At 33.1% G+C, this 19346-nt stretch overlaps 1 protein-coding gene and 1 long non-coding RNA gene across 3 annotated transcripts; one reads left to right on the forward strand and one right to left on the reverse strand.

The window, feature by feature from the left end:
* The first annotated feature begins 9246 nt into the window (after window positions 1–9246).
* Window positions 9247–11765, forward strand: LOC121173624 (uncharacterized). Of its 2 annotated transcripts, none has more exons than XR_005888839.1 (2): window positions 9247–9798; window positions 10084–11765. It is a non-coding gene; the product is annotated as an uncharacterized lncRNA (long non-coding RNA). The 2 variants fall into 2 exon arrangements; XR_005888838.1 differs by having other exon boundaries at window positions 11182–11765.
* Window positions 11766–12576: 811 nt separating this feature from the next.
* Window positions 12577–16848, reverse strand: LOC100795032 (eukaryotic initiation factor 4A-3). The gene is made up of 8 exons (XM_003546347.5): window positions 16388–16848; window positions 15216–15456; window positions 15038–15118; window positions 14127–14234; window positions 13882–14001; window positions 13606–13773; window positions 13207–13293; window positions 12577–12977 (listed from the first exon to the last, which is right to left on the reverse strand). The coding sequence occupies exons 1-8, from the start codon at window positions 16687–16689 to the stop codon at window positions 12864–12866; spliced, it is 1221 nt and encodes a 406-aa protein (XP_003546395.1). The 5' UTR covers window positions 16690–16848; the 3' UTR covers window positions 12577–12863.
* Between the last annotated feature and the right edge of the window lie 2498 nt (window positions 16849–19346).

Genomic DNA, 19346 nt, shown 5'->3' on the forward strand with positions numbered 1-19346 from the left:
GCATTAGATCCAAAAACTTGGTGGGTGATGCATGGATCCTCTACACCTATACTCCAAAAGGTTGCTTTAAAGCTTCTAGTGCAACCATGTTCTTCCTCATGTTGTGAGAGGAATTGGAGTACATACTCCTTTATTCATTCTTTGAAGAGAAACAAAATGGATCCAAAGAGGGCTGAAGATTTGGTTTTTGTGCACTCTAATCTTAGGCTTTTGTCTAGAAAAGAGGAAGGGTATAAAAAAGGAGAGACAAGATTGTGGGACATTAATGGAGATGTACATGATCCACTTGATGATAGTGCTGGAGTTCTTGAAATGGCATATTTATCTCTTGATGAGCCAGATTTAGAAGCTATGCTTTTCTTAGATGATGGCAATGGAGGAGAAGAAAATGAAACAATTAGAGTTTGACAATAATTTAGTAATTTCTAACTAGTAATGATACTTTGATATAGGCTATTGTATAAAGCCAATACTTACATGAAAGCTGTATTTTTTTATGTGAAATAAGGTAGAAACTGTATTTTTTGCTTATGATCACAAGTATGTCTTTTTGTAAATTGTGATCATTATATGAACCTTAGGAGATGTGAAATAGGGTAGAAACTGTATTTTTTGCTTATGAAAGCTATATTTCTGGTTTTGTCTAGTGACAGGAGATGTAACCAACATAGCATTGGATCCTTTATTCATGTTTGTTTTCCATTTGGGTGTTAATGGTGCAGCTATTGCTCATGTTATAAACCTTAGGTTTTCTTGATTTGATGATGATTTATGTTATTTGTTGTTTTACGAAGCTGAATATGTATCATATGGAGCTGAATTAATTGTGAATTGAATATGTATCAAGTAATGACTTGTGCTGAATTGAGCTACAAGGTGGAATGAATCAAGTGGGTAAATTGGCTATCCTGCCATGAATTTGGCAAATTTATATTAGATTACTAGATTAACTATATATTATGTATACTACTATGCTGTAATGGAATGGAGGCACAATTGTTGTTATCAGTGTTATGAAATGCAATTAAAAATCATGACATGATAATGATTTGGTTTCTAAATTCTATTTCTGAAATAAGCTTTTGTGTTGTGTATCCTCTATTTTTTTTTACTTTGTTCTTGCTTTTTTTTTTCCATGAATTGCTTCCTTTTGTGTTCACATTTTTCATATTTTTACTTCTGTTTTGAACATGCAACTTCATATCAGAATTCTAAATCTCAAGCTTCATATCATTTTCTAATCTAGGGAACATTGATATTATATCCTGATTTTTCATGTTTTATTTTTTAATATGAATTTGAAGCTATTCCAATGAAAAATCTAACTATTCTAGAAAAAAAAATGAAGCTATATATAACTTTTTATATATTTTATTAACATATTCAAGACGTATCGTATCTTTAATTTTAAAAATTTGTCGTATCTCCGTATCTGTGTCGTATCGTATCCATATCGTATCTAGGCTTCATAGGAAATAGTCCATGTGACGTGGGAACAATTTCAACACCCATAAAGTGTGTGGGTGTGCCAAGGTCCTTCGGGGAGAATTGTAAGACCAATGCATCTTGGAATTGCTTAATGAACAACCTGTCATTTCTTGTAAGCAAAAAATTATCAACATAGACAAGAAAATAAGTCAAGATGGAACCTCGATTGTATATGAACAATGAAGTGTCGAATTTAGAGTTGATGAATTCGTAGTGGAGGAGGAAACTCTTGATTGCATGATACCATTCTCTCAATGCCTATTTGAGACCATAGAGGACCTTGCGGATGTATGAATTCAGGGGGATGAAGAAACGCATTGTTGACATTCATTTGGCTGAGGGACCACTGCTTAGATAGTGCAAGACATAGGATCAACTTGATAGTTTGCGGCTTTACCATTAGACTAAAAGTTTCGTGATAATCAATGTCATACGTTGATGGACGCCTTTGGTAACAAGCCAAGCTTTATACCGGGAAATAGAACCATCAATTTGTGCTTGAGTTGGAAGACCTATTTGTTCTCAATGACATTAAGATTTGGTTGTGGAGGAACAAGTGTCCAGGTTTCATTCACAATGAGCGCATAGAATTCTTTTGACATGACTTACTGTAATTCAGTGGACAATGAAACAAGACTTCTAACAAAGAATTTTTGTTCAATGTGAGAGTGGCCATTTGATTGATGAGATACATTGCGGTTTGCAATGCATAGCACAACAATTTTAATGGGAGGGACACATGGTTTGAAAGACAACAGACAATTTTTACAAGATGACGAGATGTTTTCATTCAAAGATTCCATTGAGTTCAGGGGTGTGAGGAGGAGTGGTTAGGTGGGAAATTCCATGAGTTTGGAGAAACAAAAGTAATTTAATGTATTTGCCACCATTGCCAATGTAAAGGATTTTGAATTTGGTGTACAATTGATTTTCAACAAGAGATTTGAACACTGGAAAAATATTGGAAACTTCAGATTTAAGTTTTATTGGATACAACCAAACATAACACGAAAACAAATCAACAAAAATGACATAATATGAATATCCATTTATTGAAGGTGGATCACATACATCAGAGCAAACAATTCATGAAACAATAGAAGGGCATCTCTAGTGCGAATTGAAGTTGTGAATTGGCGAAATGATGGTCCAAGAGCATTGGGGGCAATGATAATGAGGTCAAGATCATAATGGGATGACCGATAAAGTCAAGTTCATCCTCTATGACTCAGATTGAATGCAAATAGTGGCTAACACTTGAGGTGTCTTTGGAAACAATTGAAAGACATTACACGAGTTTGAGATCGATTCGCATAATATTCAATTTGTGCATTGGGATTACATGATGCAAGAAGTGCCAGGAAAACATAATGATCGCTCCAATACCAATGGTTGGAAAGGGACAGGGAGTATCACCAATGACATAGCCATATAGAGAAGATAAAATATGGTTTTATTTGACAACTCAGTATGTGTACAAGATATGCATATATAAAGTACAAGAGAATAACAAAATTCTAAGTTATCTATTAAATTATCTGTAACTTAAATTAAGTTTGAATTTAAATGACAAATAAACTAAGAGATAAACTTGAATTATCATGTTAATAGTTTGATATATACCGTGAAGTGAAATTTTTAATATTTTAATATACACATATATATTATTTCTAAGTTTTATAATTATTGTTTATTAGATAGTGTTAGTATTTTAATTAATTGTATTATAATGATAGTATTTTTGGTTGAGGTAAACCATTATTATTAATATTTTCTCTAAGTATCTGGCATAAAAATTACATAGAAAATTCATACAAAAATGCTCCAAGAAATTCAAATATTAGTGACAAAATGCTTGTCAATAATGATAATTTTCGTCACTAATATCACTAAAATTTTAGTGACATTTTTAATAGTTATATATAAATTACTTTGTCACTATTATTAAGTGTTTTTTTTATAAAATAATTATTTTTGAAATAATTTACATGTACTCAAATAGTTTAAGTGTACATAAATAATTTAGGTTAAATTACTTTTTCATCTCATTTATTTAGTTGGTTTAATTTATACTCTTTATTATTAAAATATTTAATTTAGTCCCTTAATTTTTAAAATTAATGTAATATTCCGTCTAATTCAATTAACGTCATTTTGCAAATGATTATGGTGGGAGAAGGTATTGTCTAATATAATATCACATCTTGAAGATGATTTTGTAGGTCTAGGTTTAAATAAAATGGAAGAAAAACAAAACCAACAACCAACAATGAAACCAAAAGAAAATATTTGGATAGCACAAGAACTAGCAATATTCATTATTGCCTATCAAAATCAATCATTGAAAGCACAACATGCAGTGTCAAGATTTGGAAAGATTACAGTAACTATTGCTTTGGGTTGCAACGTTAAATTATGATTAAAAAAAATGGTGTGCAGTGATTTGATGCGAAGAAAGTGAGATAAATGATTCAAGGGGAGTAATTAATGTGGATGGAAATAATTGTCAGATTTTTCCCTGAAGTTGAACAATTTGTTCTCTACACGTGGGATGCTTGCTTAAGGGTGAAGTTCGATCCAATCTAACAGGATTATTAAGGCTGTTGACAGTTCTAAAAGCTGGGTTGAGAAAATATTTTTATTTTCATGCATAACTAAGAAATTGTCACTTTTTATTTTGATGGAAAACTAAAAAAAAGAAAATACTAAAACTATATATAATTACTTATACGAAAAATATTTTTTTAAACTTTTAATAACACTCTAATGCACATGTCCCTGCTATGTTACTCAACTTCTGTGCCTATAAAAAAAAATGTTCTGTTTAGGACCGTCCCTTGATAACAGGATTATTTAGGGAAGAAGGTAAAGGTTTAGAGATTGTAGGATTGTTCTGTGTTTGGGCTGAGTTGGTCCGTCCATGTGAGTGGGCCATTATTTATTGGACCCAAAAAATCCCATATGAGAACAGATGTTGCTGCTTCGGGGTAGTTGCCTCCTGCACCTCATATTTACTTCCTGCACCTAATTCGAAATGTTAAATTACATCCTGAATTAACCTTTCCAGAATGTTAAAAAGTGCTGGAAGCAATTTAAAGGTGCAGGAAGCAACTACTTGCTGTTTTTTCTTCGATTAGATAGAAGTTAGGTGGTTTCTGCAGGTCGTTTCATAACACACGTTCCTTGTCCTTAGAAGACCAAGCTGAGAAAATAGGAAAAATATACTATGACACCCATTACGCTATTCTATACCTAGTGAGAGAGAGAGAAACAAAAGAGAAAAATTTATAGGTATGATGAGTGGTAGAATGCAATAAGAAGGAAGAAATAAAGAGAAATAAAGGGTATTAGTGTAGGGTGTTTAATTACTGCCGTTGGTGAGAATTGTAGGGTCTTTTATAATCGCAAACTTAATGGAATTTTCTGTCAACCAATCGATTGCTCTATGTCGAAGTGCATCATTAAAATTAGGTATATTATCTAGCTCACTCACCACTTCATGTACCACTTCTTGAGCTTCTTTTTATCTCCATCTTTTTTTTGTTCTCCATCTTTTTCTTAGTCACTTCAACAAATTCTTTCAGTGACTCGGCTACTTCTTTCATTGAAGAAATCAACCCTTCTTTCTCTCTACTCTTACTTGGGCGAATGTTTTTTCTTGTGGCGGAACTTGATCCCTCTAAGTCAAAACTCACACTATGAATTGCTTCTTCTTCATTTGTTTCTTTGCTCATGATATCATCTGCAAGCATTTTCTGGTCTGAGTCCAGTAGCTCTATCCTTTGCACATAGGTTAACAATATCATCCTAATTAGGAATGACTTTGAATCGAAATCGTTTGGCCTCTTCACGTGACTTGAAAAAAAAATAGAAACATGTTAATAACAACACAAATAATAACTACAATTGAATAAAATTAAAAGATGATTCACTACCTTTACATATTCATTTCATGCAATTTCATTTTCAACGGTAATCATGTACTTTGTGTTATCCCAGTCAAATCCACTTTGACTAAGAATGTCACTCACAATTCCATACCATGTTCTCCAAAGCTTAAAACGGTTCTTAACATTATCTGCCAAACATATTCATTGCTAAAGTATCACAGAATCTTGTCCATTCCTCAGTTGCTTGGATAGTTGTGACTTCATCTCCAATATTATTTGTGACTCTTTCCATTTGTTGATTGATTAACTCATTGTCAACAACAAATAAAAGTTCCAAGTCTTGGGCTTCCAAAATTGGATCACTTTGTTGTTCATCTCTTATGAAATTATGTAGCAAGAAACAAACATCAATAATTCTTATTTGTGTTTTTATATCAAAAAAAGAAGGAGTTCTTAATATACTCCATCTTTTCTTCAATACCCCAAATGACCTTTCAATAACATTCCTTGCACTTGCATGATGAAGATTAAATAACTCCTTGTAGTTTTGAGGGGTGTTTCCGATCCACTCATTAAGATGATATCTAGTCCATCGATAAGGTGCTAAAAATCCAGGGCCATTTGTATACCCCGCATCCACAATAAAATATTTACCTACAATGGTTTTAAAAAAATATTATATATAAAAAATATGCATATTTCTTTTATATGTTAAATAAAATTTCTTCATTTCATGATATTACCTTGGAATATGGAGACAATTTTGACGATGCAAAGCATCTTGCAATACTTGAGAATCTCCTGTTGACCATTCCCACTTAGGCAACACATATATAAACCTTAAATCTGGACCACAAACTCCTAAGACATTTGTAGAGATATCACCTTTTCTATTACGATATCTAGGCCTATCTTCTGCAGCAACTATTACTAGAAAATGTGTCCCATCAAGTGCTCCAATCGAATTGTAAAAACATTTCAAAATAAAAAAAATAAGTTATAATCGCTTAAAGTACCTTATAATTACTAACAAATGACAAACCTACCTTAAACCATCTCCATTTGTTTTCCACCGAGCCCTCTAGTTTATAGTCATGGAACTTCAAATATTCTTTTCTTACTTTCATTATAGCTCGTAGGAAATTCTTGAATTGCCTACTTATTGTTTCCATGGATCTACAATAACTAAAGTGCACAACTCTATACTTTAGGTTGTGAGCAAGGATATGCAAAAACATTGCCACAACTTCAGCTATAGGAACATTCCTTGTTTTTACCAATTTCCCTTTCTCTTGTAAAATTCTACAAAGGTTAAAAAATGCCTTTTTATTGACCCTTAATTGTTCAATGCAATCAGTTTTTGTTCTCCTATATAGACGATTGAGGAAACTATGTCTTTCTAATTCCAAATTTTGGGCAGGTTCCTTAACAAAGTACTTGTCATGATACCAAGTCAGTGCACTCAAAGGCATAGTGGCAACACTAACAATAATGAAAAATGCTTGTTCAAGTTCTTCTTCCTCTTTTTCATCTCTTTTACGTTTTCTTGAAGCAGTCGAAGCATCAACTATACTACTTTCCATTTCTTGACTATCCACACTATATAACTAAAAGAAAAGTAATATAATAACAAAGGATGTCATTAACTTTAATAAATTGTTCACAAAAGCTCTCTGACAAAGAAAGAAAAAAAGAAAATAACAAATAGTATATATAATGCATAGAATTATGGGTAAAGATTGAAGCATAAAAGGGTACCAAGCTATGTTGTAAAAATAGAACAGATGATATATCAGACTAAAGAAAACAACTTTTAGACTGATGCTATCAGACTATGACACTATCAGACTGAAGCGGATATAGCTATCAAACTGAACAACGATCTGATCAGACTATGCAATCAAACTAAGGAAGCATAAAAGTAGTGAAGTATAAACCATAAAACATAAATGTATATGAAGATGCACATTTAATTGTAAAACATCCCTATGTAATAGTATGAAACTGTCTATCAAAAAGTCCTCAAATGTTAACTTCAGAAGTTGATTTGGGATTAATGCTTATGAATGAGTTATGATTCCCTCACCAGCTGCCCTAACTGTCGTGCACACTTTTCAATTTTTTTTTTATTTTTCTCATTTTATTACATCATCTTATTATCAATGATGTCAATTAGGCTACATTTCATGAGTCTTGCTAGCCTGTTTGTCCCATCAAATGAGGCTAAATTCACACAAATTTTTTCAAGCCTCAAATTAAAGAGCACAACTCGGGTTGACCCTGTCCCATCAAGTTAAACCAATTTTTCCAACTCTAATAGCAAAATATATTTTTATTAAATGTCTGTATGAAAAAAAAATTACAACCTCAAATTAAAATTTTTTAAAAAAAAGTTAGAAATAAAATACATATCTCAACTTCTCAGAACTCCTATAAATTAGAAGCTAATTCAATTAAAACCTTAAAACATAACAATATTAAAGAAAGGTCTTAATTTTAAAATAAGTAACAAAGATGATGATATTACACTGCCATGTGTCTTATTTGTCTTATGCAACATTATGTGAAGTGAATGTGTTTTAAAAAGCTGAAACTAAAATAAAATTTGACTAAAGGCAGTGCCTAAAAAATGAACCTTTCTAACTTAAGCTTTCTCAAACCTATATTGTAGTCATATATATCCAACAATCCAAAAAATTTAAACTAACAAAGTACATTAAATTTATAATTATTCATGTGGAACCTCATGCTACATCCGTCCTTTTTGTCATAAAAAATTAATCTTTCTTACGAAACAATAACCATAACCATAGCCCTTGAACTCGGTATCATAACTCACTAAACTTGTGTAATCACCCTACTCAAACCAGCCACACTCCACACATGACACATATCAACACAACATCGCACTTGCACCACACTAGGAATAAATTTTTAAAAAATGGACATTTGAAAATGAATCTAGACAAAAATAAAATTGAATCTAACATGTCTTGTAGGTCTCTCAGAAGGACACGAGTTTTCTTTATTATATTACAAGCCTTATAAATGAAGAAATGCTTGGAGTAAATGCTATTATGGGGTTTAAGCTTGAAGCTGTAGTATGATCTACGAGCTGGTACAGGAGTTTGTTGGAGCAAATAGTATTATGCTACTTGACATTATCAATGCTAATATGTTATGAAGAACATCACATTTGAATGAACTACTACTAGCTAGTAGCTAGCTACTAGGTTGCAGCATTAATATTCTTTAGTGCATTATTCAATCATCAACATGCTTTGGGACGAAGTCGCTTTCCATTTGGATTTGGAAGGGGCATATCTCCAATGAAATCAGCATTTAAATAAGATGCAATATATACAAGTACTATTAACTTCCCTAGCATGCCCGCAATTTTGAAAATGTTTGATATGATACACAAATCTTGGTGACGTTGAGGATAGATTCCATTGTAGGGCACTCTCTCTTCACGAGATACGAGTGATTAATCAATAACTTCAATCCTTTAAACATATATAAAAAATATTTGATCCTTTAAGCATCTCCTATAAAAATCAAAATTGATACTCAACATCTTATGTGTTCATGGCCACATCAGCTTAGAGTTACTCACATCTCCTATCAAAATCAAAATTATGATACAATCCAAAATGATTAAATAGTTGGTACATGTTCCGAAAGAAAGAAAGTTGATTAAAAACAGTACTCAAAAGAGGAATAATCCAAATCTAGACATTGTACACTGCATTGATACACAACATCCTATGTGTTCATTCACAGTAAAAAAAACCCAGCAAAGTTCACAATTTTTATTTCAATTTAGTGGAGATGTTGGGTGAGAAGAAGACATTAATCAGTAATCACATTTATGACTATGTCCTTAATTCCAGAGATGTTAGTCCTTAGTGCTCCCATTCAGGTATGAAGTCAACATTATTTCCTTCTCAAAGTAACCATGTAACAAGTAAAAAACAACAATAATTAATAACAATAAAGTACTCCCAACTCATAAGAAGAGTAACCAAGTTCCCAAAGATGGTGTGAGGTACCCCACAAAACGCGCCAAGAAGACTCTATCTCACTACTCACAACAACAGTACTAAACCAATCAATGCCTGACTTTTCCCCTCATCTCCAATTTGAACCATAATATAATAATTTGACCATGACTCATTCTTCTTCTTTTTCCAACCACTGCCAACTTGGTCCATTTTTCTTCTCTTTTCTCTTCTTTAGTCCTAACTCTTCACCTTTTTTATCTTTTTACTTCCTCTTTCTAAAGTTTTGCTTCTTTCCTTCTCCCTCTCACCAAAACAATTTGCTCACAAAGGAGGAAAAATGGCACCTTTCGTTTCCCTCTTTTTGTTGCTTCTCTTTCTTAACTACCCCTTCATTTCCCTTTCAACCAACCCTGAAGGTATGGCCTACTGCTTCATTTCTCTCAGCCTTTCTCTTTGCTTTTCAATTTGGTATTGTTGGTCAATTTGGTTTCTCAAAATTAATGGCAACTGGGGAACTTAATATTCAAAGCTCTTCTTATGGCTAGCTAGATCATATTATATTTCAATTGTTTAGTTTTCCTTTTTTCTTTCTTTTTTTGTTTCAAAATGACCAATTTTTATTTCATTGGCCTCTTCTTAGCTAGCAAACAAACTTAAGCTTGGCCTTAATAGTTTTGATTTGATCCAAATAATTTGTGTAGGGAACGCTCTGCATGCTTTGAGAAGCAGGCTTTCTGATCCCAACAATATGTTGTAGAGTTGGGACCCAACACTGGTTAATCCCTGTACTTGGTTTCTCTATTTCAAACAGATTTGTTTCTCTATTTCTCTTTGATGCATATTCACAAACATATGGTGTTCACAACCTATCTCAACTCCAAACTCATCCAATTTCACACCCACCAACATATCAAAATCATTGAAACAAAATAAATGAAATAGAAAACAAAACATACATCAATAAAATCAAGCGACCCTTGTAGCTACAAAAATGAAATCAAAATCAAACAAACATAAACTTGAGAAAAGAAAAAAACAGAGATGAGCGAGCGAGAGAGAAACCTATTTGTGAGAGGAAGAAAAGATTGTGATGAATAGAAAGAAAAACTTACTTGTGAGAGAGCGCTACGTGTGGTGTGTGAGAGTGGCTGAGAGGGAGAGAGAGCGCTTGCGTCGTGTGCGTGAGAGGGAGAGAGCGTGTGCGTGAGAATGGCTAAGTGAGGAATTTTAATTCCTTTATTTTTTGTGAGAATTTGAAATTTTGCCAAATTAATATATTAAAATGCTTTAAAAAATGATGACATTTTAATTACTTCTAAAATATCATATCCAAACAAATTATTTTATAGGAAGACATTTTAATATCCCTGTTGAAATACTTTACCTGCTTTAATTTCCCCATCCAAACATACTCTGAATGAGTTCCCATCGGAATAAGTTGATCCCTAAATGAAGGGATTAATAGATTAAAGAGATTAGCAGGAAAATTTATCGCAAACCTAAAACTGAATGGGATTGTAAACCTACTATGAGGGTCTCCGAGAGAAATAGGATTTACAGGGGATAAAAACCACTAAATTGAATGTAACTGGTTATAACCACATGTTAGAAAATAAGTGTTAGTTGTTATTTACGATTAATTTTTGTATTGAATAGTTACATAAAATTAACATGTTTTCTCCAATTTATGGTTCTTTGTGTAGGAATTGTAAATATTTTCATGTTTGGTTTGATTTTATATAGTAGATACTTCCATTTTGTGAATTAATGTTGAAACCACTTCAATTTCATGCTAAAAGAAGAGAAGGTTCAAGCAGCTGGTGTCTCGCTAAGCGAGGCATATGCGCTTAGCGAATGACATCCGTTAAGCAAGGCACGCAGCTCGCTTAGCGTGTTGGAAAACCCTAGAAGAGATCAGTTAGAGATGTGCTCGCCCAACATGCCACAACTCGTCCAGCAAGTCGTTTGTCTCTTCTCGCGCTCAGCACGCCCAGCTCACTAAGCCAAATTTCACTAACTCGCGCTTAGCGAGCCAATCTCGCTAAACGAGCCTTCAGAATCTGAAACGTCAAGGAGCCTTTAAAACACTGAAGTTGACGGAAACTAAAAAAAGAGGAGTAAAAAAACAGAGCCAAAGGAGAAGCTAGAGCGACAAAAACGAAGCAACCAAGAGAGTCTAGGTTAGAGGAGTGAGATTAGGGTTCTAGAAGTTGAAGGTGAGATCCTCAACCATCCTTAGCCATTTTCTTCCCTCAAAATCTGTCCTTTGTATTGAAAGTTCATTACTTGTAATGGAAGGTTAAACCTTTTGGTCGGGGAGTTCTGTTGAACCTTTGATGTAATACTCTTTCACTATCTATTTAATATTATTTTTATGTGTTCATTGTTTCTATCTACGCTTATTTTTACATGTTTGTAGCTTGATCATCCATTTGTATGTATAGTTAGGATTTTTAGCATTGGAAAATGTTTTAAAAGCCTTAGAACTTGATAGAGCAAGCTAGAAAGTTGTATGTCTAGGAATGGAGTGCGTAATCTTAATGCAACTCTTTTAGACTAAGTTTATTGAGGGATCAAGGATGAGATTTTAAAGAGAGTTAGGCTCATTCACTCGAGGGATCTTAATTTGGATAATTACTCAGCATAAGAACACTAAGATAACATTAAATAGAGAAAATATATAACAACATCAGTAGAACAACTCAACACTTTCTCACTTGACTGTTTTTACTTCTCAAGCTGTAGATATTTAATTTATAATTAACTAGATTTTCACACAAAAATCCAACTCGATATTTATTTTGTTTTTGGTTGTATACAAATGTTTACTCACTAAAAATACCTTTTTTGAGTGAAACAAATTCTCTGTTATTCTCGATACACTTACCAATTAGCATTGCGGAGAATAACTAACAATAAGTTAACTCGATATGATTGTTAAATGGCAAGAGAGAGATCTTGAGGCTCTCGAAACTCCCAAGGCTCACCTCATATTATACCTTTCCTGATCCCAGTCCATTTTAAACATTGCATTATCCACGCAACTGAAATCATCCAATACAGAATCCAGCACTTACATGCATACAAATATGTGCGAGGTTTCCTTAAAACCCCGGTTTTTACCACAGCTTGAATAAGACAACTGCACCAAAATTGTATGTGCTCATAAAATTATCAAAAACCAAGTCAAGATATCACCTGCCATTTGAAGCATAAAATTACAAATTCAATATCAAGAGTGATACAATAGATAAAACAACTCAACACAATTTACACATTAATCTCAATTCTCAACCTCATCAGCAAAGAAAAACACTACCTCTGGTACAGTCAACACTAAGGTAAAAATTCTAGTTTGACCAAAAGTCAAAAGTGTACAAGAGCATCACGAATGTATTCCATAGCAAGAAACCACATTCAAACACTACTCCCTACCACAAGATATGACAAATCCACTCCATCCAGCACACCACGTGACAAATTATATAAGATCAGCAACATTCATTGGCATTTCATCAATCTGAGTACTGTAGTATTGTTCAATGTCTCTCAAGATCTTGATGTCATCGCTCTTCACAAAATTTATCGCAACACCCTGCAAACCATGATTGAGTCAATTATAAGTAATGTATAATACAGATAATAGTCAACAGCCAACAGAGCGTGAAACCAAATGGATGCATGGAAGTACTAGGGACAAGGAATCAACAAATAATCTCTAAGAATTGTCCTAAAGTGCAAGACAGTTTCCCATATGAAAATTAGACTAAGTGACAACTCAATTCAATAAACATTAATTCAACTAGTTCAGACAATCATAATACCTTTCTTCCAAAACGTCCAGAACGGCCAATTCGATGAATGTAAAGCTCACGATTATTTGGAAGGTCATAATTGATAACTAGAGAAACCTGATAACAAAAGCATATGAATGATCAATATCAGCAATTAATTCCTCCATGTACAATTCAATAGGAATTAACAAAAGAATTCTCAATAAATTTTAATAGATACTCGGTTATCAAAAAATTCCATTTGATTGTGTTTCTTCAGAACAATAAACAAATTGCCATTATAAGCAACAAAGAATAGAGTTTTGACTCATGACTTATTATCACATACTCTAAAAATTGTATGGGACATTAATGATATGAATTCATCTTACTGAAAAAAAAAAATAGGAAAGTAAAAGACCCAAAGAAAGACAGGTGCCACAAACTTGCCTGCTGTACATCAAGACCACGGGCCCAAACATCAGTTGTTATTAGTACACGGGTTGTTCCAGCACGAAATTCTCCCATAATAGCATCTCTTTCTTTCTGAGGCATGTCACCATGCATTGATGAGACAGTGAAATTATTGTTACGCATTTTTTCAGTTAACCAGTCCACCTGTACCAAGAGGATATAAATATTAACGTGACACAAATGATCATAATGAGCAAATATAGACAGATAGTATAAAATCTATCCTAGGAATATTTGATAGTTTCCGTTTACCTTTCGCTTAGTGTTACAGAATATAACAGCTTGAGTGATAGTGAGGGTATCATAAAGATCACACAGGGTATCAAACTTCCATTCCTCCCTTTCAACGGCAACAAAAAATTGTTTGATGCCCTGTTATTGTGGGGTGAGACAATTGCATCAATATCAATTTAAAAATCAAACATCAATAAGAATATTAAAATTGCATATCCATTTAAAAATCAAACATCAATAAGAATATGAAAACAATTGCTTACCTCCAATGTCAATTCATCACGTTTTACAAGGATCCTTACTGGATCTGTCATGAATTTGTTTGTCATCTCCAGTATTTCATGAGGAAGGGTAGCAGAAATCAAGCAAACCTACACAGTATAAAAATGATTCAGAGACTACAACATGCTTCAAGGAATACAAACAAAGATTGATCCACAAAAATGAGCAAGAGCAATATGACCCAGAATACACATCATCATTTCAGCAACCTGGACTAGAGACCCTGAATACAAATCCAATTAAGTTATAAAATAAACATCAAAAGTAAATTTCCGAGTAACTGGGCCAAAATGTTGCAACCGCTCCTCACCTAGCTACTTCATTTAAGAATTGTGCACCAATCAAATGATTAGTGCTGGCCACTTATTGTGATGAAAAAGCAGCAGCTCCATGATCTGATCATTAACTTAAACTCTCATGTCACTAGTGAATTGAAAATTTGAACCAACCAAAAATCAAACAGAGCTTCATAAGGCCCTGAAGAGGCTTCATAGCCACAGTTTCTTTCCCATCAATGTCACACCTACAGATGATGTCATGTTGACAGGCATTGGTGCACAACACACCTCCCATTTCCCTATTTGTTAGCAAAGTTCTTCGGAATTGGAATTTTGGTTTTTGCTTCAATGTTATTTTCTTATATTTTCATTGTCATATCTTAAGCTACACTCAAGCCACTTATGGCGTGTATGAGTAAAACATATGCACTTGTAAGCTTTCATCACATGAGAACTTGTATCAAAAAAAAAATTATCATGAACTCATCAATATTAAACTAATGCCCAAAATTTATTATCAATGTGAACCTTGACACATAAGATTTCAAATTGAGAAATTTGTTTCCAGAATTCAAATACACTAATAGAGAAGAGGACAACAAGGGAAAGAGCACCTGAAGGTCGGGTGGGAGATATCTATACACATCATAAATTTGATCTTTAAACCCTCTGCTCAACATTTCATCAGATTCATCCTGTTATCAAAAAGAAATATATAAGACAGTCCTTGACAAAAGACAGGAAAAAAGAAAAATGCAATCAACTATTGGCAAGTTGAAACAATGAACTCACAAGAACTAGCATCTTGATAGCTCTCGTGCGCAATGTTCTCCTTTTGATCATGTCACAAACTCGGCCAGGAGTTCCAGACACCACATGAACTCCATACTCAAGTTTCCTTATATCTTCTCCCACACTTTTACCACCAACGCATGCATGAGCTTGTATATTAATGAAATCCCCAATAGCCAATATAACTTTCTCAGTCTGTGAGGCCAGTTCCCTCGTTGGTGACAATATCAATGCCTGAACCCTGTCAAAAATTGAAAAATGAACGCCCTAAGTAAATACCTTGACTGAAAAATCTAAAAGATAACACACTCAGTTAGATGTGAAACACACATAACACTTTAACAATATATTCTCAGAGTATGTTTGAATGGAGGATTTCAGAGGGAAGTGGCAAAAACAATAAAGCTTTCATTTTTTAAATTACAGTTATTCAATGATCCCACAAAATGAATAATGACAATCTATCAATTTTCTTCCTTTCCTCTTAGAAACAAATCTTAATTTATATAATATCCACTTAAAATTAAAAAAAAAAATGTAACCCTCTCTCAACACCTTGCTAAAATTTCATGTTTGCCCTAGGCAAGGTTTTTAAAAAACAGCCCTGCGTCAAAGCAACCACAATCGTACAACCACAATTGAGGCCTCATCCCTCCTATATATCTGCAATTTCCCACAATATCAAGGAACAAAACCGTGATCGGAGTTTAAAACTTTGGACCATGTGTTTCTTATATCCACTTCCTACAGTTGAAAACCCCTAACCTAGAAATTCAACCTCTTTGCAGATCGCATAGTAACAAACAGAACGCAAATAAACGTCCCAACCCCGATTTCAGTCACAACATCGAGGTTTATGGGTGCCTGACCGCAACGCAACTGCAATTGCAGCTGCACAGGCCTCATTAATCCGCAATTTAAAGGAACACAATGAAACCGCGACCACAATTTAAAACCTTGGACCCTCTCCCAACACCTCACTAAAATTTCTTCTCTACACAATTTCATCAACATAAAAAAAAACGCAACGAAACCGCAATTTAAAACCTAGGGCCCCAGGCTTCTCAAATCCACACAATTCATTGCAAAACCCTAACCTAGAAATTTCATCAAAGCGCTTAGCAAAAAAAGCAGAACGCAAATAAAAGATAAGAAACCGAAGGGGCACTCACTCTCTGACGGAGGTATCGACGACCTGGCAAACGGTGAGAGCAATCATGGACGTTTTCCCCGTTCCGGATTGGGCCTGAGCGATGACGTCACGGCCCTGAATGATGGGCGTGACGGCCCGCTGCTGAATGGCGGAGGGCTTCTCGAAGCCGTACTGGTAGATTCCGCGGAGCAGATCGTCCTTGATCCCCATCTCCTCGAAGCTTGCGATGGCCTTCACGCCCTCCGTCGTCTCGAAGTCCATCTCCTCCGCGGGGTTCGCCGCGCGACGCCGGTTCGCCGGCACCACCGACGTCGTTGCCATCGCCGATTTGGTGGAAAAAAAAAAGGTTTGAAAGAGGGAACGGATTTGGGAGAGGTGAGTTGAGGTTACAGTGCTGCTAGCCCTAGAAAAGGTAGCACCGTGTCATCCCCAGTTCAAATGTCACGATAATAACCCTGGTATCTTTTTATGGATAAATTTGTGTCATTAGTTAATTTGTCGAGGGATTAATAATATAATGCCTTTTGCCCTTTTGGTTCAATTTAAAATTAGCAGAATATTTTTTTCTTAAAGAAAAAAAAACTTGTTTATATTTCAGGTAAATCTTTTTACATATAAAAATTAAACATATGTCATTGCTTTCTTAAAAAATTAGATTGAAATAAAGATGTAAAACCTTTTACAAGATTAATAAAAATAATTATTTCTTTCAAACAAGTGGACAAGAGTTTAAGAAACGTGCATTAAATTTTGATAAGCGTTTTTTAAGGCAAAATGTTGTATTAATAAAAATAAGAATAGATCTAAAAAAAGAATATGATAAGATTAAGAGTACAATAGGTTTAATTTTATCTAATATTTGGTACGTGCTAGATAACATTATTGTATTATACAAAATTATTTTATATTTATGTAATCACTTTTCTTAAAGTTATAAGATTTTTAACATTATAGTAAATAAATTATTTAAATATTAAAAACATTTGAATAATAATTGTTTAATTTTAATATTTTCATAAATAATGTTTTAAATTTATATGTCATATTTTTTTAGTTAAATATTATAAAATAGAAAAATAAGTTCTCAGAAGTAATTTGTTTAACAATTTAATAACAGGAGGCATGAATAATTTGTTCCCTTTGTTTAACTTTCTTTGTTTGTTCTTTTTTTTTTTTTAGCTTCTCTGCAACATTCATATTCTAATGATTGTTCTTTTAGGTTGAGTTTAGTAAGGTGGAAACAGTGGGAAAGAGAAAGGAAGAGGAAGAGGAAGGAAGAGAGTGAAAGTGTGAGAAGAGAATGGTTGTTTGGAAGGACGTGTATGAAAATTTTCAAAAAATAAGTGAAACCCTTCAAAAAAAAATTCTACAAAAATTATGCAAAAATAGCTTTAAAGAGCAACCTAATCAATCAATAATGTTGCACATTGAATCCTTAGTAATCCAGTTTCAGTCTTCTTAATCACTTATGTTGCCTCCATAATTGATTAAGATAGGTTTTTCCTTTAATAATAGTAAGATTTAATAACAATTTTAGTTCCCTGAGTATTACAATTATGTAATTTTCGTGATTTTGCTTAGGCTGAATTACATTCTTCCATTTAATCCAATGAGAATGAGGGCTTCCCCAAATAAAATCATGGATAATTGTACCAAATAGTGTCACAAATTCCCTCTAAAAACTAAATATTTTGCATGGTAAAGCTTGGAATAACAGAAATAATTAGTTTTTGTCAAAGTGACTCTACTAGCACATAATTTAGATTTCCATCATACCAATCTATTATTGATACAATCAAGAATAAAGGAAAATTTGTTTTTCTTTACTCTTCATAACAACAAAGGAAATCCAAAGTATTTTCCCAAGTTTGTTGTGTAACCAAAGCCAATAATAGAAGCAAACTTATTGGCTTTCCTTCCAGGAACATTTTTAGAGATAAGGAACTTGAATTTTTGCACATTGGTCTTTAACCTTGAAGCTAGACAAAATTTTTGAATTAAATCTTGTACAAGTACATAAGAACAATTAATTTTAAAGCACAAAAGACAATCATCAACAAATAACAAGTGAGGAAAAAAAAAGGGTCATTCTTTGAGATTTTTGTTGGATCCCATAAACTATTGCCAATGTACCATTGAATTAAGAAAGCCGACTTCTCCATACAAAAAAGAAAAAAGACATGAAGACATAGGATCACCTTGACAAAGGTCTCTTTTAAGGACAAAGTTCTCTTAAATTTCATTGATCTATTTCAAAGACAAACTTGCTGAGGTGGTAAAGTTCATAATGAGGTTGATAATTTGGAAAGGAGACCTAAATTCTAAAAGAGTCAAACTAAGAAATTTTGAATTCACCTTCTCATAGGTGGATGTGCTTTTTCAAAATCAATTTTAAAACAAATGTAATCAATTTTATCTTTCTTCTTATGCATATGATGAACTATCTCTTGGGCAATAAGAGCATTAGTTATGGATCCCCTCTATGGGATGAAGCTTCCTTCAAGAGGACCAATGATAAAATCCAAGTGAGGCCAAAGTCTATGAATTAAGACTTTAGAAGCAACTTTGAAAAGCACATTACATAAATTATTTGGTCTAAATTTCTTCAAACTTAGTTTATTTTTATATAATTCAAGTTACACGATATTTTTGTAAATTGATTTGAAATTAAAATTAAGTCAGACTATTTTGGTAGGGGAGAAACTTTAAGTTTCTTTCGAATATTAGGCTAAGAATTTTAGTTTTATGTTTGACATCCATTTTAAAAAATTAACATTATTAGGAAATATATTTCTTTGAGAATGATTTTTAATCAATTTTCGCAAAAACCTTTTTTGGGGGAGGTGAAATTTTTACTTTCATGAGTTTTATTTTTCTTTTATTACAGTAAAAATATTATAATAATATTGTTACAATAAGATAAATATTAAAAATATCACACAATTCTTTAATTTCTTAAAAAATTATCTAAATATTTT

This window comes from Glycine max, chromosome 15, assembly GCF_000004515.6.
Source record: "Glycine max cultivar Williams 82 chromosome 15, Glycine_max_v4.0, whole genome shotgun sequence".
NCBI classification, from domain to species: domain Eukaryota; kingdom Viridiplantae; phylum Streptophyta; class Magnoliopsida; order Fabales; family Fabaceae; genus Glycine; species Glycine max.